The sequence below is a fragment of the Carcharodon carcharias genome, chromosome 1 (assembly GCF_017639515.1).
Source record: "Carcharodon carcharias isolate sCarCar2 chromosome 1, sCarCar2.pri, whole genome shotgun sequence".
Taxonomy (NCBI): Eukaryota; Metazoa; Chordata; class Chondrichthyes; order Lamniformes; family Lamnidae; genus Carcharodon; species Carcharodon carcharias.
This window is the reverse complement of record NC_054467.1, coordinates 218,577,474-218,600,913: the sequence shown is the minus strand read 5'-3', so window position 1 is coordinate 218,600,913 and position 23,440 is coordinate 218,577,474. Positions and strand designations below refer to the sequence as shown.

At 41.9% G+C, this 23,440-nt stretch overlaps 1 protein-coding gene across 3 annotated transcripts in view; it reads left to right on the top strand.

The window, feature by feature from the left end:
- Positions 1-13,658: 13,658 nt before the first annotated feature.
- c1h18orf54 (chromosome 1 C18orf54 homolog) overlaps positions 13,659-23,440 on the top strand; it is a 61,271-nt gene continuing 51,489 nt past the window's right edge. For 2 of the 3 annotated variants that reach the window (XR_005943544.1, XM_041191828.1), the window contains exons 1-2: positions 13,659-13,895; positions 22,644-22,961. Coding sequence is in view for 2 of the 3 variants with exons in the window: in XM_041191828.1 (XP_041047762.1) it covers positions 13,802-13,895; positions 22,644-22,961 (412 nt within the window). In the remaining variant the exon portion in view is untranslated. The remainder of the gene's footprint in view (positions 13,896-22,643; positions 22,962-23,440) is intronic. The other variant, XM_041191837.1, reaches the window with a different exon arrangement.

The window sequence follows — 23,440 nt, the reverse complement described above, 5'->3', positions numbered from 1 at the left end:
TATTCTTACCTCCACCCATATGGATTCTACATCTTCTGATCCAAGATCCTTTCTTGCTATTGTACTTATTCCATCTTGTACTAACAAAGCTACCCCACCACCCTTTCCTTCCTGCCTGTCCTTTTGAAAAGTCACATACCCCTGAATATTTAGTTCCCAGCTTTGATCTCTTTGTAACCACATCTCCGTAATCCTATAAAATCAATCCCATTAACCTCTATTTGTGCCGTTAATTCATTTATTTTATTCCGAATACTATGTTCATTTAAGTAAAGGGCCATTAATTTTGCCTTTCAATCATTTTTCCCCCTTTGATCCTATTTGCTACTGCTTTTTCATGTTTGTACACTCTGTCCCTTCCTGTCACACTCTGGTTATCATGACCTAAATAGCTGCCCTGAAAGACTGCCATATCCTTTTGCTTTGTAAGCCTACGTATCCCCTTTCCAGAAACTTCCCCTCCTCTATTTAGTTTAAAGCCCTCTCTACAGCCCTCGTTATTCAATTCGCCAGGACACTGTTCCCAGCATGGTACAAGTGAAAAAACAAAAACAGAATTACCTGGAAAAACTCAGCAGGTCTGGCAGCATCGGCGGAGAAGAAAAGAGTTGACGTTTCGAGTCCTCATGACCCTTCGAATACAAGTGAAGCCTGTCCCACTGGAACAGCTCCACTCTACCCCAGTGCTGCAACACCAATCTCTGAGCCATGCATTTAACTCCTTGACTTTATTTACCCTATGCCAGTTTGCCCATGGCTCAGGTAGCAACCCCGAGATTATTATCTTGGTGGTTCTGCTTTTTAATTTAGCTCTTAACTGTTGAAATTCTTTCTAGTCCTATCAATATCATTGGTACCAACATGGATGAAGACAACTGGAACCCTCCCCTCCCACTCCAAGTTCCTCCCAAGCCCTGAGGAGATTTCCTTAACCCTGGCATCGGGCAGGCAACACAGCCTTCGGGACTCCCACTCATGGTTGCAGAGAACACTGCTTATCCCCGTAATTATACTGTCCTCTGCCACTACTACATTCCCATTTCCTCGACCCACTTGAATGGCTCCCTGTACCAAGGTGCTGTGGTCAGTTCGCTCACCTCCCTGCAGTCCCCGCTCTCATCCACACAGCTTGGAAGAACCTTGTAACTGTTGGACAGTTGCAGGAGCCGAGGCTCCTCAAACACTACTCCCTGGGTCACCACACCAGCTTCACCTGCAGTCACATCTTCTTGTCCTTGATCACAAACAAAATTTGAATTACCTAATCTGAGGGGTGTGATCAAAGTGTCCAGGTAACCATCCTCCTCCCTGATGTGGCGCAATGTCTGCAGCTCAGACTCTGGCTCCTTAACTCAGATCTGAAGTTCCTTGAGCTGTAAACACTTGGTACAGATGTGTTCGCTCTGGATCACTTTGGTGTCCAGCAGCTCCCACATGCTGCAGCAGCAACACATCACCCACCCTGTCATCAAGATCATAGTTTATTCAATTTATTAATTAATTACTCTAGTATTCCAGCTCTTTACACTCTATTATAATTATTTTTATACACACCAGTGTACAAGCTATGTAAGTATTAACAAGCTATCTTTAAGAAAAAGAGAACAAAATACTAGAGATCTAAACACAAACCTTACTTTTACTTTAAAGATTAGAAATACTCACTAATCCTACTCACCAATCAGGTGCACTCCGTGCTCTTTTCCCTCTCATGCTCTTTAATGGTCTCACACACTTCTCTCACTCTCTCACTGTTAAAGGCCCCGCTCTTTTCACACTCTCTCCCTTTAAATGACCCTGCTGCTTCTCTCTCACTCTCCCCCTGTAAATGGCCCCACTTTTTCTTTCACACTCTCTCATTGTAAATGGCCCTACTGTTTCTTTCACACTCTCTCATTGTAAATGGTCCCGCTGTTTCTCTCACACTCTCTCGCCATAAATGGCCCCGCTCCCCTCACACTCTCTTGCTGTAAATGCCCCCGCTCCCCTCACGCTCTCTCTCTGTAAATGATGTGAATTCATATGCTACATCTATCAACTGGAAAGACAGGCCAACCCTTAGGTCCTCATCCTGTACCAACTCTGTGCTGCAATGGCTTCTTCCTCATCAATTTCTTTTGGAAAGAGCCAGTTCAGGTCCAGTGGATGGTCACCGTCTGCCATGGTGCCTTCTGTATTCGCCAACTCCAACCTATCTTCATGAAGAAGTGAGAGATTCCTAACTTCAATCACTCAGGGTCCAGTGGATGGTGTCTCTGTGATAGAAAGGAACTCACTGCTGATTGAATAAACTTCCTCAGCTGCTGGAGATCCACTGGTTCTAAATAAAAGGTTGAAGATTGTTCCATGAATGACAATGAATTTTTCAAATGCTGGAGAACATCGTGTTTTTCCAGGATTCCTACAAGTATGCCAATGTTGCCATCCAATAAGTTTGTGCTTTGATTGTGGAGAGAGAATCAACGATCTGTTTTCCCTTGTAATGAAGAAGAGCAATTATCCTGCCTTTGATTGGAAGGTTTGTGTCTTCTGGACCTGCAATTTGATGTTTGATGGATAAAGGGGTATTGGCTGAAGCCAGTCTAGATCATCTGCTAATATGTTAACAGAGGCTGCAGTATCAACTTTAAAGGTGGTATCAAAGCCTTGAACTTTGAACTGAAACTGACTAATAGTCTTGACTAAGACGAGTAACTTCCCCAAGAAACTCTGTAATTTTGCCTTTGTCTTGATTTCCAATTTCTTGGGTGGAGTGTGCTTCATAAATACTTTCTTGTCTCCTGCCTCAGTTGTTGGATTTGCAGAAACGCTTGAAATGTCCAGTTTTCACGCACTGAATCATAGAATCATAGAAAGTTTACAGCACAGAAAGCAGCCACTTGGTCCATTGTGCCTGCACCAGCTGAAAAACGAGCTGCCCCAGCCTAATCCCACTTTCTAGCATTTAGTCTGTATCCCTGCAGGTTAAAGCACTCAGAGTGCAAATCCAGACACCTTTTAAATGAGTTGAGAGTTTTTGCCTTTTCTACCCTTTCAGTCAGTGAGTTCCAGACCCCACAACTCATGAAAAAGAAAATCCTCATCCCCCTTCTAATCCTTCTACTAATCACTTTAAATCTATGCCCTCGAGTCATTGACCTCTCTGCTAAGGTAAATAGGCCTTTCCCATCCACTCGATCCAGGCGCCTCACAATCTTGTGCATCACTGGAAGCATTCCATGCCCCCTGCTGGGCAATCCTGGCGTCGGTGTTGGTTCTTCATACCAATATTTGAAATATTTTATTTTGTTAATAAATATTTTAATTTAATCTTTAAAATCTCTAAAGGTGGACTCATTGTTTCTGAATTCAGTGCACACATTTTCTCATAACAAATACAAATTTCGAAACCATTGCGACAGCGTGGTCAAGTTTCCCTTATGGATTTGGTCCGCTTGACACATATCATCTGCAAATGACTGCCAGTGCGGAGTTTCTTGCCCCTTTGCCCAGTTTGGTAGGCTTTCTTATGGGAGGGGCTGATGCCCATGGGCCTGTCCAGTCAATGAAATATTGTGAAGCCTCGGGGTGACACTGAATTATAGCCCAGTTAAATTCTCTGAACTCGGCCTGCTTCGCATACTGAACCGCTTGATCCAAAGTAAAGTTATCTTTGGTCTGCAGAAAGTTGGAGAGTTTTTCATCCTGAACGCCCACAACTATGCACTCACAGTTTAGCTTGTCCTTCAGCACCCTGTATCCGCAAGAACTAGCTATGTGATTGTTATGGTATGGCAGATGATATGTGTCAAGCGGACCAAATCCATAAGGGAAACTTGACCACGCTATCGCAATGGTTTTGAAATTTGTATTTGTTATGAGAAAATGTGCGCACTGAATTCAGAAACAATGAGTCCACCTTTAGAGATTTTAAAGATTAAATTAAAATATTTATTAACAAAATAAAATATTTCAAGCACATACATAATGCCACAATTACTTAATACTATAACAAATTCTAAAATTCCTAATTAACCTGACTCTCACTTCTATACCCCCTTTAAGGCAACAGTCCAAAATAAATTTTAAATTTAAAAACAAAACCAGCAAGTTAACACAGTACCCACTTGATAGTGGGTTCAAAATGGTTTTCGCCAACTTTAGTTACTGGGCGCAACAGAATTATGTACAATTGGCCAGAGGCTTCCTCAAAGCTGTTTCTCACACACCTGTTAGATCTTACATGGCTTTCACACAACATGTCTTTCCTGCTCCTTTGAATATGTTTCTCTCTCATTAATATGCAAACTCCATTGTTCCATACGTCTTTGGAACTGTATCTTTCCCATAATATAAAAACTTACATGTTGCCAATATTGTCAATAACCTTTGGGAAACATTCCTTAGCCTTGCGTATCTGGATTGTTGTAAACAGACTAACATCCTTTTGAAATACAAACAATCCCTTCACTTATCTAAAAATGCAAATTCCCTTCACACCTTAAATGCTAAGAAAACATCCATGTTTACTCATTTGCACTTCAAGTACATTTCTACACCAAGCTTCTTTTGATAATTTCAAGCTTCCAGTATACCTGACTCCAAATGTAAGTAAGTCACACAGACAGAACTATCTACACTTACACCCATAAACCTATTTAACAATAGACCAGAATAATATTATGAAAATTATTATATTTTCATAACAGTGATATACATTAGTGAGAAATAATTCAATTAATTTCCCAAGTTGTTGGGACCTTCAGTTAAAATGTGCTTGTTCGATCACTAAGCTTTGCTTTGGGCTAAAATAGGTGTCAAAGGCTCTGAGAATGGTCTCAAAGTCCACAGATGCACTCCTCCACTTCCTGCTTCAGGAGAATGTCATCTATTACTGGACCTACAGCATAAAGAAAGGAACTGATGGATGCGTTTGTATTTTTGCATGAAGGCCTGTTGCTGCTGGAAATAGAAAGAAGTGGTGTCTCCATAGTCCCCACATCTGGCGTCTCTGTGGGCCCTTAAACAGTCAAATGGGCTGGGTGGGGGCAGGAACTGCTCACCGGGTATGGTCATCATTACCTCTCTTCAGTTTGCCTCCTCCTTCCGTCAAGTTGTTAAGTATGAGCTGCTATTAAGTTTTTCTTCACTCTGTGATTCCATCGATAGTACCAATGTATTTTTTATATTGATGTCTCCACTGCTGCTACCATGTTTTGGGTGGTCCTTCTGATCTGTGGACTCTCAACGTACTTCATGGTTACTCGACAGACTGTAGTCATATTCTGGTATCTGCTCAACACTGGTTTCATGGCACTACATCTAAATATGCTACAGAGTAAGCATGATGCTCCTGAGCATGGTGTGTTCCAACCTCTCTCTCTCTCTCTCTCTCTCTCTCGAGAGTCCAACACATGACTGACTGATGTCAGTGGTACATCATCACCTACATCATACATTAGCATATCCATTCTGTTAGCCTTTTATACTATGAATAATTTAAAAGATCTTGCTAGCTCACTGTGCAATGGCACTGCCCAGTGTGTAACTAAAACATTGGTTGGGATTTTCAATTGCTGGAACAAGAGCTTGCATGCTTTGAAAATAATGTTCTTGGGTAGCTTGTCAGCTGTCCCGGCACCTCTGGGATGTGCTCCAAATTTCAAAGTGGGGATGGTGGGGAGGGAGTCAGGAATCCACTTGCCTCCAAGACTGTTAATCTCCTTGAGGAGTTTATTAATGGGCCTTTGTGGGCAAAAAGGTGATTTTCATTTTCTAATCTGCAGAGTAGATAGAGAGAAATGGTTCCCACTTATGTAAGGATTGAGAACCAGAGGGCACAGATTTAAAGCAATTTGCAAAAGAAACAAATGTTATATGAGAGAAAACTTATTCAAGCAGTGAATGATTAAGATCTGGAACACATTGCCTGAGAGTGTGGTGGAGGCAGGTTCAATCGAGCTGTTCAAAAGGGAATTTGACTGTAATCTGAAAAGGAGGCATGTACAGAGTTGCGGGGAGAAGGTGGAGGAATGGCACTAAGTGCCATTCTCTCATTTGGAGAGCTGGTGCAGATACAATGGGTTGAATGGCTTCCTTCTGCACTGTGTTAGAATCATATCTTCCAATACTGATTTTTCTTTTAAAATATGGAAGGTCATGGCATTATCTGGACATTTGGATGCTGACCTGGAGTTTTTTTAAAGTTCACCTTGTAACTGTCAACAAGCAGGTCTCTTTCAAGGAATCACCTGACCTGCATAGTGTTTAAGGAATTGTTTGTTGTTTGTTTTGAACTGCAATCACTAATTAATGGAGGAAAAGACTGGTAGACAAAGGCTGGAAGTTTTTACTGGAAATCACATGGCAGAGCAAGCTTTAAGTTTTGAACCTGTGGGATTGAACTCAGTCTTGTTGGGGAATAAGGTGGGAAAGGAAGGTTATCCTAAATGACTTTCCTTCTCTCCACCTTACTTAAAACTGTGTGTAGTTATCAACCTATAGCCAGATAATTCTCATCTGAGTGCACCATTTCTGCATTTTTGGACCTGCAAAACTGAGATAGGAAGAATTGATCCAGCTATATACATTCTTCTCCATGCCAAAGTTCTGTTGGTGAGAACCTCCAGAGATCCACTGGGACCATCGGCACTTCTTCATGCGAAGCAATTCCAGGTCAACAGCATTGAGAGTCTGCAAACTTTATCCTTTATTTTATAACGCCTAACCTCTAAAGTCCATCTCTCCAGAGAGACTATTTGTCCTTTGTTTGTTTGTAAGTGTGCATGTGTGCGTGCTCTGTGATATTTTAAGAAGAGAAAGATAGTTATACTTCCAGAGTACAGTTGTGTGTTAACTAGTTCTTGAAACTTGTTAAACAAGAAGTTTTGTTTTACAATAAACCATTGTTCTGATTTATTGAAAGAAGCCTGGTTAAAGTTTCTTTTATCCTGGGTACCAGTAGTGAAGGTAAACAATTGCCCATTCTGGTGAGAAACTTAAACTTTTAAATTAGTGAAATGGCCTGTGGAATTTTGGGGCTAGATAATACGTGCACTCCTCACATCACGGTCATAACAGCTGCAACGATTCTGTGATTCTGCGATATTGTAAATGACCAAATCCTAGTCTGGTTAGTGCATAGCTGCCAGGTTGAATCGGTTAGAAGTGAAAGTATTTTTACTACACTGAAAAGTTTTGGGACCTGGAAGACCTTGTGTTAGATCATGCACATTCCTTTGCATTTGGCTGTTTGGCCACTTTTGTGCGCGTTGATGCTGCTGGATCTCTGAGGAGTTGGCTCCTCTCTAAGGCAGAGGCAGGTCCCCATCATGGTTGTCCTCTGTCTTTGCTGCTTGTGCTCTGCGTCGGCTCCCACACCTTGGTAATGTTCAGTGGCACTAATTAGGGCATTTACATTTCATGATAGCATTACTTGAGCAACACAGATGTGGTGCGGGGTTGGGACCAGGGAATTATCTGGGCTTCAGGTTCCCGATCCTGAACCGAAAACCAAGCCCATCTGGTGTAGGAAGGTTGCAGGTTCCATGTGATAACCCCCTTCAGTTGAACGATCTGATGATACTCACTGACCATACTCACATGGAGAATGGTTAAATATTCAGGTATGCTCAAGACCCATGGAACCATCAAACCAGCATCAGAAGGAATTATGAAGGGGAATAGAATGTCTTTCTGTACAGGATTCTGCCAAATTTCCCTGTCCTCCCAAGTTGTTTTCAGCTAAAAGCAAACCTTGAGGCAGATCTTTCTTCTTTTAATTTTTAGTTGGAAAGTCTGAGTATAAGTGTGGATTTTGGAATGGTTCTAGGCAAATTCAGTTACAATTTTTGTAAGCAAATTTCCTGAGCTGAATTCCTGATGCTAAACCACAATCCTCACTGCTGCAATTAACATGCTAGAAGCTGTATCTTAGTTCTAAGAGAACAGTAGGCTAATACAAATAGTTTAATAGAATTCTGTCTCAAATATGTTAATACATTGTAATTCATAGGTTGAATTTGAAAAATACTGTTTTTCTTGACTAGAGTTAAAAAAATTAGGATTGGGTTTTATTTATGAAATAAGAAAAACATCAATTTGTATTTATAGAGTAGCAATAACATTGAAAAATACTACAAGGAGTTTCACAGAGGCATAATAAAATTTTCTTTTGACAGCACCTTTCAAACCCAGGACCACTACCATCTAAAAGGACAAAGGCAGCAGATACATGGGAACACCACCACCTGGAAGTTCCCCACCAAGCCACTCACCATCCTGACTTGGAAATATATTGCCATTCTTTCACCGTCGCTGGGTCAAAATCCTGGAACTCCTTCCCTAACAGCACTGTGGGTGTACCTACAACACATGGACTGCAGCGGTTCAAGAAGGCAGCTCACCATCACCATCAATTAGGGATGGGCAATAAAAATGCTGGTGAAGCCCAAGTCCTGTGAAAGAATGAATAAATAGATAAATAAATAAGCAAAATGGGCATTAAGCCTTAAGAAGGATGTGTGAACATAAACTTGTTCAAAGAGGTGGGTTTTAAGGAGGATCTCAAAGGAGGAAAGAAGGCAAATGGATTTAGGGAGTGAATTTCAGAGCAAAGAGCCTAGGCAACCAAAGGCACAACAGGTAATGGTGATGCAAACAGAAGGATGCGTGGGGCTGACCAAGTGGTCAGAGTCAGTGGTTGGGAGGTGTGGTGTCAGGAGAAACTTGTAATTTTAATATGCGAACAGGAGGAGCACTCTTGCTCAGCAAATTACGTTCTGAAGTGGTTTTGGAGGTGGAGAGAGAAAAAGTATTTAAGAAGAGAGTTTCAGGGGTTTTGTACTAAGAAGACTTCAGGCATTGCTATCAAAGGCATAGCAGAGGGGAGGGCAATTCACAGGATGACAGAGAGATCAGAGTTTTTTGTTAGCATTTAGACCCAGAAGAAATTGCAAAGTAAGGAAGGACAAGGTTGAAATGTGAATTTGTAAATGAGGATGCAGATTTTGAATGTTATACACTAAGCAAAGTTATTGATTCTGCCCCTGCTCACTGCCTATACTGTTCCTCTACTGCTATTGTTCAGTAGTTATTTCACTTCAGTAAAGCAGGTTGGTATGAGCTATGTTATAGGCATTATAATAAGCTGTTGTATCTGCTGTGGTAAAACCCTGATTCATGCTGAATAGACTGTTCACACACGTTATATATTCTTGAGCAGAGCCAGAAAGACTGCTTTATATTTATATAACTTATTCAGACTCAGCTTATAAAGACCGCTGCGTGCTGCGTTATGGTATATCAACACAGCAGTGGAAACAACAGAGCTAACTGAGGATTGGAATGATGTGCAGGAGGATCAGTACATGATGTGGAAGTTTGGATGATTTGGACTTGGCATATGATGGAATTTGAAAGGCCAGCAGTGGAAGCATTGGAGAAATTGAGTCTGAAGTTAACAAGAGACTTCAGTGGTGGTGGAGGTGAGATAATCAGAGAGGTGGTCTATGCTGTGGATAAGGAAATAAGCACTCTTAGTACTGGATAAAATATGGAGTATGAAATTCACTGTCAAACAGGAAATCAAGGATGCACACAGTAAGGCCATCCAAGCCCTCAAACCTTCCATCTCTGTAACCTCCTACAGACCTACCACCCTCTGAGATATCTGCATCCCCCAATTCTGGCCTCTTGCACATCCTTGATGTTAATTGCTCCACCATTGTCAACCATGCCTTCAGTTGCCGAGGTCTAAGCTTTGGAACTCCCTCCTGAAACCTCACCACTTTTCTTTTCTTTCTTTCCTCTTTTGAGGCACTCCTTAAAACCTACCTCTTTGAGCAAAGTTTGGTACTAAAGGAAGTGGCCCTGGAAATATTGGATGCATCTTCCAAAACTCTATAGACTCTGGAGCAGTTCCTACAGATTGGAGAGTGAAAAATGTAACCCCATTATTTAAAAAAGGAGGGAGAGAAAAAACACAGTATTACAGACCAGTTAGCCTGACATCAGTTGTAGGGAAAATGCTAGAGTCTATTATAAAAGATATGGTAACAGAACATTTGGAAAGCATTACCGGGATTAGCCAAAGTCAGCATGAAAAGGAAATCATGCTTGACTAATCTATTGGAGTTTTCTGAGGATGTAACTAGTAGAATAGATAAGGGAGAACCAGTGGATGTAGTGTGTTTGGATTTTAAGAAAGCTTTTGATAAGGTCCCACGTAAGAGGCTAGTGGGCAAAGTTAAAGCACATGGAATTGGGGGTAATCTACTGGCATGGATTGAGAATTGGTTGACAGACCAGAAGAAAGAGTAGGAATAAATAGGTCTTTTTCCAGATGGCTGGCGGTGACTAGTGGTGTATCGCAGGGATCAGTGCTTGGGCCCCAGCTATTCATGATATATATAAATGACTTAGATGAGGAAACCAAATGCAATATTCCCAAGTTTGCTGACAGCACAAAACTGGGCAGAGTTGTGAATTGTGAGAAGGATGCAAGGAGGCTTCAGGGTGATTTAGACAAATGGTGTGTGTGGGCAAACACATGGCAGATACAGTGAATAAATGTGAAGTTATACGCTTTGTTGTGAAAAACAGAAAGGCAGAGTATTATTTAAATTGTGATATATTGGGAAATGTGGATGTACAAAAGGATCTGGATGTCCTTGTACACTAGTCAATGAAAGTAAAGAGGCAGGTGCAGCAAGCAGTTCTGAAGGCAAATGGTATGTTGGCCTTCATTGCAAGAGGATTTGAGTTCAGAAGTAGGGATGCCTTACTGCAGTTATACAAGACCTTGGTGAGACCACACCTGGAGTATTGATGCAGTTTAGGTCTCCCTACTCAAGAAAGGATATACTTGCCACGGAGGGAGTGCAGCGAAGGTTCACTAGGCTGATACTAGGGATGGAAGGCTTGTCATATGAGGAGAGATTGGTTCGACTGGGCCTGTATTCACTAGAGTTTAGAAGAATGAGAGGGGATCTGATTGAAACACATAAAATTCTAACAGGGCTAGACAGACTAGATGCAGGGAGGATATTTCCACTGGTTGGGGAGACTAGAACCAGGGGCCATAGTCTCAGGATACGGGGCAGGCCACTTAGGACTGAGTTGAGGAAAACTTTCTTCACTCAGAGGGTGATCTACCTGTGGAATTCTCAATCACAGAAGGCTGAGGGGCCAGGTCACTGAGCATATTCAAGTAAGAAATTGATACGTTTTTTGGATATTGGGGCATCAAGGGGTATGGTGAGAAAGTGAGAATATGGCATTAAGATAGTGGATCAGCTATGATCATACTGAATGACAGAGCAGGCTCAAAGGGCCGAATGGCCTATTCCTGCTCCTAGTTTCTATGTTAAAAAGTGCCATATAAACGGAAGGTGGTTATGTAGAAATTTGGAACCCTATTCCTCAAAGGACAGCTGATTCTGGGTCAATTGTTAATTTTCAAATTGAGATTTCTGTTAACCAAAGATATCAAGGAATATGGGGCAAGTGCAGATATATGGAGTTTGGTCACAGATCAGCCATGGTCTTAATGAATGCCAGAACAGACTCAAGAAGCTATTCCTGTTCCTAAGTGCCTGATAACGTTCAAACAAAACTAGTTATATCTATTTAACCATTAAAACATAACACTACATTTGGACGAACACCAGTGAATCCCATTAGCTAGTCTATTATTCAAGGTGGTTAGTAGAGTCCTTGATCAGGGGCTCTGTCAGAAACACATCATCTGCAAACAGAATCACCACAATTCTTGTAGAAAGGCCTGAACATACATTCCAGATCAGTTTCTGGGTTCCTCTGAGTAACAACATTACAGATAAAGTTGAAAGGACTTCTAGTAGAAAACTTTGTACGAAGAACAAGCTAGTTTTGAAGAGGATAAGGATAAAGATGAGTTGAGCTATGGAGTCAGCTATGAGTCCCGAGTCAAGTCCCTTTGTCTCACCTCTTCTTTGACATCGACATTTTGCTGAAATCCAGTATCACGTGTGACAAATAGAGATTTATCTAAACAGGTTGTCCTGGCAAAAATATATAGTTAAAATGTTTAAATAAGCAAGGTAAAACTGCTGTAGCCATGAAGCAAAATCAGAATGTGGAAAAAGACAGGAAACATTAAATTGTAACTCCACTCACTTTTCCCACTTTTTAAATCATATTCATGAGTCACAAAAAGTTAGTGTGCAGGTACAGTAAGTAATTAAGATGGCTAATGGAATGCTATCCTTTATTACAAGAGGAATTGAAAATAAAAGTAAGGATATTATTCTTCAGTTATACAGGGCATTGGTGAAGCCACATCTCAAATACTGTGTGCAGTTTTGATCTCCTTATTTAAGGAAGGATGTAAATGCGTTGGAGATGGTTCAAAGGAGGTTTACTAAATTGATACCTGGAATGAGCAGGTTGTCTTATGAGCAAAGGTTGGACAGGCCGGGCTTGTTTCCACTGGAGTTTAGAAGAGTGAGGAGTGACTTTGTTGAACTATATAAGACCCTGAACGACATTGACAAGGTGAACGTTGAAAGGATGTTTCCTCTGGTGGGTGAGTCTAGAGCTAGGGGGCACTGTTTTAAAATTAGGGGTTGCCCTTTAAGGATATCGATGAGGAGAGATTTTTTCTCTCAGAGGGTTGTGCAACTTTGGAACTCCCTGCCTCTGAAGGTGGTGGAGGCGGGGCTGTGGAATATCTTTAAGACAGAGGTAGATAGATTTTTGTTAGGCAAGGGAATTAAAGGTTATAATGGGTAGATGAGGATGTGGAATTCAAAACAAACAGATCAGCCAATTTCATATTGAATGGCAGATCAGGTTTGAGGGCCCAAAAGGCCTACTTCTGCTCCTATTTCATATGTTCATATGTAATATTAAATATGTCATCCAGTTAGTATTACATGAAACTGCAGGCTCTGTTACCCTGGATGCCCTATTTTGGTTCATCGAACCCTTAAAGATATTGAAATCCATAACTTTAAAAAAAGTTTTTAATGTATTTGAAATCAACAAAACTGCAAAAAGGTACAGAAGAGTCCAGAAATGTTCCAAAAGCAGATGTAGCCTGAACCCAGTGAATCCAATGAGAGGGTGACTCCATTGGAGTTAAGGATAAACCCAGTGGGTGAACCCAATAGGTTCAGTTTGCAACCCAGTAGTATTGAAGACCGAACTTACTGAGGGGTGACTCCAGTAGGGTTGTCAGCAGCCCAACGAGAAAGTGACTCCAGTGGAGTTGTAGGTAACCCAATGAGAGTGAATGACTCCAAAGGAATTATAGGGAATCCATTGAGAGAGAGGGACTCCAGTGGAGTTGTATGCAACCCAATGAGAGAGGGAGAGAGTGAGTGTCTTCAGCGGAGTTGTATGTAAACCAATGAGAGTGAGTGATTCCAGTGGGGATTAGGTAACCCAACGAGAGAGTGAGTAGTTCTGGCGGAGTTTTTTATAACCCAATAAGAGAGATTGAGTGAGTCCTGTGGAGTTGTAGGTAACCCAACGACTCCAGTGGAGTTGTAGGGAATCCGGTGAGAGTGAGTGCCTCCAGTGGAGATTTAGGTAACCCAACGAGAGAGTGAATGACTCCAGTGGAGTTGTTGATAGTCGGCCACCCACCGCTCCGAGATTTTGTTGCCATTGTGCCAGAGGGGACGCAGGCGCATTGTGATCCAACTGTAACAATTGTCGGAGGTGGAAGTTTGTGTTTGGAGCAGAGCCCGAGGGGGAGAGGCTGGGAGGAGCTGGGGCTGAAACAAGAACTACACTCTCCGAACAAACATACAAAACAAATACTTGTTGGTAGTTATTGATGTTTGTGAGCTTCCTCCTCCCTCATTATTGTCAGGGTAAATGTGTTGTTTCAATCTTCCCCTCAGCGAGCTGCAGGGTTTGTGTGTTAACAGGTAATGTCTCTCATCATTTTAATGTGTGGCCAGAATTCGGATTTAATTGTGATTGTGTTTCACTTGTTCATGTGCGTGTCAGGGTTACTGCCCGAAAAAGCATCTCTTTTAGGTTCAAACTAACCAATCAAATAACCGCTATTTTGATCTTGGTTATTTGATTGGCTATGTAAGTTATTGCTTTCCTAGTCATCTGTTATACATTCAAATGTATTGCATGGTATTGTTCTGTATGCTGCTTATTAGATTCATGCTAATTGTAATGTAGGTATTTAGAGACGTATTTGTGATGGATTTTATGTTGTGGTAATCACTTCAGTTAGACAGAATGATTGTATCTGGCAGGGTAACAGTATTGCTTATTGCATTGCTCTGACTTGGCAGTTTGTGAATCCCGTACTTGGCAGCTCTGCTTTCAGCCATCTCAGCTCTGTAACTTTCTCCCTAAACCTCTCCACCTCTCTCTTTCTGTCTCTCACTTTTAAGATCTTCCTGCTTTAGCCCGAGACCTGGATGAATTTGCTAAACGGAGTGATGACCGAAATTTGGTCAGAATGGGAACTTGGTGCAGAGAGAGAAGGCAGTTTCAAAGCAAGTTAAACAAAAGGGTAACAATAAATATTTAATTAAATTTAAGGAGGTGAATTTAAAATTAACTAAGCAAAATTAAGTAACATTAAATGGATCCAAATGTATTTAATAAAAATATGGTAGACACAAATAATTAAATTGGAGTAAGGGGTTAGAAACTAAAATATACATATATATGATAAATATAATACATCACCACGTGTATTTATTTTATGTGTAACTTCAGGACACTTATGTCATTATAATGTGTATCATAACAAATATGTGTATATATGTTATTGTGAAATAAGTAGATTGGCTTTCAAGCAAAATGATGGGATGACTAAAACGCACTTAACCTGCAATTCATCTGCCATGTGGGAATTTCAGGGCACTTCACATGTTCGGGACAACCACTTGCGCAGGAAGTGCCTCCAGTCACAGTTTCTGAGCTTGATGAGGGGCCAAAGTCACTGTAGGCATGATAGAGCTGAGAATTTCTAGGAGCACACGTTTCAGGACATGGTCTCCCCAAAGCTACGACAGTTCAGGTGGTTAGTATCTGGCAGGGTAAGGAGAGGCAGGCAGTATAGGAATCCTCCGGGAGCGAGGCACACTCGGACTGACCTTCAGTGAAGGTGACACCACCTTGATGGAGAGCAGCCACAAACATAACTGGGTACAAACATTTTGTTGGGGTTGTGGAATAGCCGGAAGTAATGAGGTAGATAGGAGAAGAGTCCCACAGGCAGCATTTCAGGAGCTACAGAGAAAGATAGAGAACAAGACTTCAAAAGTAATAATCTCTGGATTTCTCTAAGTGGCACATGCTTGTGAGTGCAAGTGCAATCAGTAAAGAGGTTAACATTTGACTAGAGAAATTGTGCAGGAGGCAGTGCTTCAGGTTTCTGGAGCAGGAAGGGCATGTACAAGATAAAATGGTTGCATCTCAACAGGGATAGAACCAATTTCATTAAAGAGAGGTTAACTAGTGCATTGGGAGTGGATTTAGTTTGGCAGGATGGTGGGCACTGGTGAGGAGATACCTGGTGTGCAAAGAACTAGGAGAAACAAGCAGCATAATGAGTAACTCAGAAGTAGAAGAGATCAGAATGTGGGAACGCAAGATAGTCTAAGATAGAATGTATGTATGGAGCAAGGTAAATTATGTTGGTCAGCTGTAGGCACAAGTGGCCACGTAGGATTATATTACCATAGCAATAACAAAGAACTAGCTCAAGTAAGGGGAGGAGTGAACACAATATTCCTGGTCATAATATAATGAGGAAAGATAGAGAAGGATAAAGAAAAAAACAAGCAGAGTTGGGCTTATTGTTCAATAATATTGTTACAGCAATAGAAAGGGATAATGCACTTGCGGATTCAAAGATGGGCATATACTTGGTTAGAATTAAGGAACTGTCAGGGAATTATTACACTGTTGTATTTATACAATAAGCCACCAAATAGTGAGATGGAGATAGCGGAGCAGTTTGCAGACAAATTGCAGAAAGAGGCAAAAACTTTAGACTAAGGCTTTAGATAAAGGGAACTTCAGTTATCCTAATATTTCAGTATAAAGGACAGAGACGGAGGAATTCCTGAACTGTGCACAAGAGAATGTTCCTGATCAGTATGTTTTCTGCTCATTGAGGAAGGAACCAGTACTGGAACTCGTACTCAAGAGTGAAATGGAACTTGTTGCTTTGGGGAACATTTGGGAAGGAGTAATGATAATGTCATTAGATTTAAAGTGGTTATGGAAATGAACAAGGAAAAATCAAACGTGAAAATACTCAACTGGAGGAGAGCTGATATCAGTGAGTTGGAACAGATTTGGCCCAAGTGGATCAGAATGAAGGATTGGCAGGTAAAAAAGTAAATGACCAGTAGGAAGCCTTCAGAGAGTAGGTTGTTCGGAAACAGACTAGACACATTCCTACAAAGGGGAAAGAAATGGCTTTCAAAGTGAGAACTGAATTATTAAAGGTATAGAGATTAAAGTTCAACAGTAAAAGGAGGCTTATGATAAATGTCAGGTTTATAATTCATAATTTACTCTTTTCTGTCAGCTTAGTTAGCAAGCACAAGGGTAGTAATGACTGGGGCAGCATGTGGTTAGTGTGACCCACTAAGCTCACTTCAGAGATAAAAGCAAAGAACTGCGGATGCTGGAAATCCAAAACAAAAACAAAAATACCTGGAAACTCAGCAGGTCTGGCAGCATCAGTGGAGAGGAGCACAGTTGACATTTCGAGTTGTCATGACCCTTCAACAGAACTGTTGAAGGGTCATGAGGACTCGAAACGTCAACTGTGCTCCTCTCCACCGTTGCTGCCAGACCTGCTGAGTTTTTCCAGGTATTTTTGTTTTTGTTTTTGTTAAGCTCACTTCAGGACCTGGTGCTGAAACAATCCAGCTGGCGAGACTGGTTGGATCAGGGAAACGTGTTTCAAGATTGTTTCTGCCTTTACCTCTTTTAATGTTTTCTCAGCCATTCCTGGAGGCACTGAATCATAAAGTGGGAACTATCAGCCATATTCTGGTACTGCATCACTGTGTGCCTAGATGTTGACTGTTGTGTGGCTTTTGATGGTTTGAGCATCACAAACAAACCTGATCCTGCCCTCACATGATGTCACTTGTATACTTCCAGCAAATGTCACTGAAACACACATCTTTTTCTTCCCTATTTTGTAGTTTATTGTGAGCTTTTTTTAAAACAATTAGTAATTTTAAAATTAACCCTACAGCTCCTTCATCAGGATTCCATGTTTGAAAGAAAGGATGTTATTGCAGGGGACTTGCCACATTACCCAGGTGCTATTTTCAGCAGGATAGATATGGTAAATATGGCGTTTAAATCCTTGTCATTTGGCCAAAAGTTTGCTGTAGGAGATTGCAACTTTTAGAAAGGATAGGAAAACAAAAGATGGGAGTTGGACTACCAGAATTAATAATATATACCATTTTGGTAATTGGAAGGGATTTAAATGAGATTAGTTAGCAAGTTTGAATCACTACAAGTTAAGAGATTTAGGGGTCCTGACCGATAACTATCAGCAGCTAAGGGAGATCTGTAAGAAACAATAACATGGCAATAAAAACAGAAAACTACGGATGCTGGAAATCCAAAACAAAAACAGAATTACCTGGAAAAACTCAGCAAGTCTGGCAGCATTGGCGGAGAAGAAAAGAGTTGACGTTTCGAGTCCTCATGACCCTTCAACAGAGCTGAGTGAATCTTAGGAAAGGGGTGAAATATAAGCTGGTTTAAGGTGGGGGGGTGGTAGAGAAGTGGGGGGTGGGGGTGGTGTGGTTGTAGGAACAAGCAAGCAGTGATAGGAGCAGATAATCAAAAGATGTCACAGACAAAAGAACACAGAGGTGTTGAAGGTGGTGATATTATCTAAATGAATGTGCTAATTAAGAATGGATGGTAGGGCACTCAAGGTACAGCTCTAGTGGGGATGGGGTGGAAAGGCTAGCAGGCCATAAAAGATTTTAAAATAATGGAAATAGGTGGGAAAAGAAAAATCTATATAAATTATTGGAAAAAACAAAAGGAAGGGGGAAGAAACAGAAAGAGGGTGGGGATGGAGGAGGGAGCTCAAGATCTAAAGTTGTTGAATTCAATATTCAGTCCGGAAGGCTGTAAAGTGCCTAGTCAGAAGATGAGGTGCTGTTCCTCCAGTTTGCGTTGGGTTTCACTGGAACAATGCAGCAAGCCAAGGACAGACATATGGGCAAGAGAGCAGGGTGGAGTGTTAAAATGGGAAGCGACAGGGAGGTCTGGGTCATTCTTGCGGACAGACCACAGGTGTTCTGCAAAGCAGTTGCCCAGTTTACGTTTGGTCTCTCCAACGTAGAGGAGACCGCATTGGGAGCAACGAATGCAGTAGACTAAGTTGGGGGAAATGCAAGTGAAATGCTGCTTCACTTGAAAGAAGTGTTTGGGCCCTTGGACTGTGAGGAGAGAGGAAATGAAGGGGCAGGTGTTGCATCTTTTGCGTGGGCATGGGGAGGTGCCATAGGTGGGGGTTGAGAAGTAGGGGGTGATGGAGGAGTGGACCAGGGTGTCCCGGAGGGAACGATCCATACGCAATGCCGATGGGGGGGGGTGAAGGGAAGATGTGTTTGGTGGTGACATCATGCTGGAGTTGGCGGAAATGGCAGAGGATGATCCTTTGAATGCGGAGGCTGGTGGGGTGATAAGTGAGGACAAGGGGGACCCGATCATGTTTCTGGGAGGGAGGAGAAGGAATGAGGGCAGATGCGCGGGAGATGGGCCGGACACAGTTGAGGGCCCTGTCAACGACCGTGGGTGGAAAACCTCGGTTAAGGAAGAAGGAGGACATGTCAGAGGAACTGTTTTTGAATGTAGTATCATCGGAACAGATGCGACGGAGGCGAAGGAACTGAGAGAATGAAATGGACTCCTTACAGGAAGCAGGGTGCTGTAGTCGAGGTAGCTGTGGGAGTCAGTAGGCTTGTAATGGTTATTGGTGGACAGTCTATCACCAGAGATTGAGACAGAGAGGTCAAGGAAGGGAAGGGAAGTGTCAGAGATGGACCATGTGAAAATGATGGAGGGGTGGAGATTGGAAGCAAAATTAATAAATTTTTCCAAGTCCCGACAAGAGCATGAAGCAGCACCGAAGTAATCATCGGTGTACCGGAGAAAGAGTTGTGGTAGGGGGCCGGAGTAGGACTGGAACAAGGAATGTTCCACATACCCCATAAAGAGACAGGTATAGCTGGGGCCCATGCGGGTACCCATAGCCACACCTTTTATTTGGAGGAAGTGAGAGGCGTTGAAGGAGAAATTGTTCAGTGTGAGAACAAGTTCAGCCAGACGGAGGAGAGTAGTGGTGGATGGGGATTGTTTGGGCCTCTGTTCGAGGAAGAAGCTAAGTGCCCTCAGACCATCCTGGTGGGGGACGGAGGTGTAGAGGGATTGGACGTCCATGGTGGTTGGGGCCAGGGAACTGGAAATTGTTGATGTGACGTAAGGTGTCAGAGGAATCACAGATGTAGGTGGGAAAGGATTGGACAAGGGGAGAGAGAAGGGAGTCAAGATAATGAGAAATGAGTTCCATGGGGCAGGAGCAAGCTGACACGATTGGTCTACCGGGACAGTCCTGTTTGCGGATTTTGGGGAGGAGGTAGAAGCGGGCCGTCCGAGGTTGGGCGACTATCAGGTTGGAAGCTGTGGGAGGAAGATCTCCAGAGGAGATGAGGTCAGTGACAGTCCTGGAAACAATGGCTTGATGTACAGTGGTGGGGGTATGGTCCAGGGAGAGGTAGGAGGAAGCATGGCAATGCTGTAACGTTTTATCTTGCATATACTTTTGGAAGATAAATATCTGCAGAATTCGTAAAAGGGTACAGATTCATAGAATACAGTGAAGATAGTTTATCAAGACAGATTGTTTTCAACCAAGTGAGAAAGTAATATTTGATTTAGTTAAAACAATGTTTTCAACCAAGTGAGAAAGTAAAACAAAAACAGAATTACCTGGAAAAACTCAGCCCATCTGGCAGCATTGGCGGAGAAGAAAAGAGAAAAATGACTCAGAAGAGTCATGAGGGCTCGAAATGTCAATTCTTTTCTTCTCTGCCGATACTGCCAGACCTGCTGAGTTTTTCCAGGTAATTCTGTTTTTGTTTTGGATTTCCAGCATCCACAGTTTTTTGCTTTTATAAGTTGGAAAGTAATATTTGATTTAGTTAAAACAATTGTTTTCAACTAAGTGAGAAAGTAATATTTGATTTAGTTAAAACAAATGTTTGGCAATGTGATGGTAAGGTAACATCTTGGGAATGGTGACTATAACAATTGAATTTACCGTAAGGCTAGAAAGGGAGAAGGTATGGTCATCAATTAAATTGTTGAATTTAAATGAGGCTAACTTTGAAAAGATAAGGAGAGAATTGACTAGAATAGTTGAGAGAAATTATTAGCTGCGAAATCTGTAATTAATTACAAAATAAGTACATGCACCCCTAAAAGACAAAAGGGGCACTTCTAAGGTGATAAAAGCGTTGGCCACTGGCATAGTTAGAATCAGGGTTGAACAAATGACAATAAGGGGGAATAATAGAGGCAAGGGTTCTTATTAAGCACATCAAGATAAAGAGAAGGTTAAAAGAGAAAATGGGTCCATTAGAAACAGACTTAATTACGGCAGTAGCAGAGACATAAATTATAGAAATTACAACACTGACGGAAGCTAATTCCATTTCACTGCTCTTCATATTCTCTTCAAATATTTATTCAATTTCATTAAAATGATGTTATAGGCTCTGCTTCAATAGCTACCTGTAGTGAAGCTCTAATGAGCTGAAGGTGGAGGAGCTTCTTCTAACTTATCATACTGTCAGATAGCAAGTTCCAGGATTTGAACAAGCTTAAAAGAAGGAACAATGATATATTTCCAAGTCAGCATAGTGTGTCGTAAGGAGTTAATGGTGTTCTCCTTGCCCTTCCATGTGCTGAAGTTCGCAGGTGTTTCAGGGGGTGCTGCATAAGGAGCCTTGGTGAATTACTGCAGTGCATTCTGTAGATAGTACACCAATAGTGGATGCAGCAGATAAGCTGCCAATCAAGCAGATTGCATTGTCCTACGTAGTGTCGAACTTCGAGTGTTGTTGGAGCTACATTCATCTAGGCAAGTGGAGAGTATGGCCTCATGCTTGTGCATTGTACACAGTAGAGAAGCTCTGGGGAATTGAGTGAACCATGCACCACGGAATATACAGCCTCAGATATGCACTACTAGTGATGGTGTTTGTGGCTGGTCCACTTGAGTTTCTGGTCAGTGGTGAATCCCAGGATGGTGGGTATTCAACAATTTTATAAAATATAATTGATATATCTACAAGTCTCATCCCATTATCCCTTTTAGGTACTATATTTTCGCCACTGTGAAGGTGGGAGCAAAATGTACATTTGGCAATTTTGCCATATTCACTGAATAGTTAACAGGAATAACTGGGAAGAAATTGAAGGCAATTTGTGTACCACATGATCCCACAGAGCAAATGAGATGAATGACCAGTTAATTTATTTTTGTTGGTATCAATAGAGGAAGGAGTGGAATGTTGGCCAATGTACTAAAAGTACGTTTCGAATAGTGTCTTAAGGTCTTTTCATTCCATCTAAATGGACAGACAGGACCTGTGTTTATCTTAAAAGGTGGCATCTCTGATGATTTAGCACACCCACAGTACTGCACTGCTTGAACCCATGTCCTCCATCTCGCAAGTGAGAGTGTTGTCAGCTGGATCCTAATATTTATTTAAATACTGTCATTACCTGCAACAGTTTTTCTTATTCACTCACAGGATGTGGGCATCACTGGCTAGGCCAGCATTTATTGCCCATCCCTAATTGCCCTTGAGAGCTACTTGTTGAATGGCTGCAGTCCGTATGGTGTAGGTACACCCACTGTGTTGTTGGGGAGAGAGTTCCAGGATTTTGACCCAGCGACAATGAAAGAATGCAATATATTTCCAAGTCAAGGATGGTGAGTGGCTTCCAGGTGGTAGCGTTCCCAAGTGTCTGCTGCCCTTGTCCTTCTAGTTGGTAGAAGTCGTGGGTTTGGAAGGTGCTGCCTAAGGAGCCTTGGTGAGTTTCTGCAGTGCATCTTGTAGATGGTAAACACTGCTGCCACTATTTGGTGGTGGAGGGAGTGAATGTTTGTGCGAATCAAGCGGGCTGCTTTATCTTGGATAGTAAATGTTATAGAACCGCTGTTATTATCCACTCATGCAAAATGTACACTTAATCCTACCAAGGTCCTTGATACACATTACCAAGCTATCACATGCTTACATTCTGTTTCTGTTTCCTCTGTTTCTGACCCTCAAAATGATGTTCCATCTGCCCATAAAGCCCAATCCCCTGTGGTCAAGGGCAATCTGTATGACGGTTTGCTTTTCCTCCTTGTTGTTTGCTGTCTTCAAAACGATTGCCCACTCCATTCCCCTCCACTGAGACATCGCTACTGTCTGCTTCAGAATGCTTCTCACTCTTGGTCCACTCCTGCCTGTCCCGTTGCAAGTATCGTATCCTCTTAAATACTTTCACCTTTACGTGAGTTGTTGAAAATGTTTTGTAAACAGAAGGATAAAAATCATAAACTGCATCTTTTTGTTCTTTTTTAATGCATTAAGATGAGACTAATACGGAGGATGTGATGTCAATGATCGGCATGAATGATGGCATGGATTTCCATTCTCCTGAACCTACTATATCTGAATTATTTGCCAGTCCTGGTCACCCGGACAGCTTTGATCATTCTTCTGGCTCCACCAAATTTCACAGCTCCATCCTCTACGGAGGTAGAACTTATCAGTCAGCGTCGCAGGCACTGGAAGCTTACATTGATAACTTTGAAAAGAAACCGTTGTCCTCCATGGGAGGTACAAACAAACTGCGTTTGGGTAGCGGTTCCAAGCTGTTTACCACTTCTCCTCACGGCAAGAAAGAGGGTAAGCGCATTAGACTTTCCTTCACCCATCCAGGACCAAATTGCTGAGAAGTCATAAACTCTCAAAAGTCAAACTTTTGTTTTTTTATCATTTTTGAAGGGACAACCTCCCCTGGAGATGCTGACGCTTGCAGGAGTGTGGTTTTGTGGGGAGGAGATGTCTGTCACCCACCAGTACCTCACTCACTTTTGAGAGCAAAAAGTAGGCTTTTTATACTATAAGCGAAAACAGAAAACACTGAAAGTGCTCAAGTCTGTAATGTTTGTGGAGAGAGAAACATAGAGAGAAAAACAGAGCGTCTCTGTGCTGAGAGGGGGTCTCCCATTTAAGACAGGGATGAGGAGATTTTTTTTTTCTCTCAAGAGGGTCGTTAGTCTGTGGAATTCTCTCCCCTAGAGAGCAGTGGCTGGATAATTGAATATTTTGAAAGCTGAGTTAGATAGACTCTTGGTTGACGAGGGAATCAAAGGATATAAGAG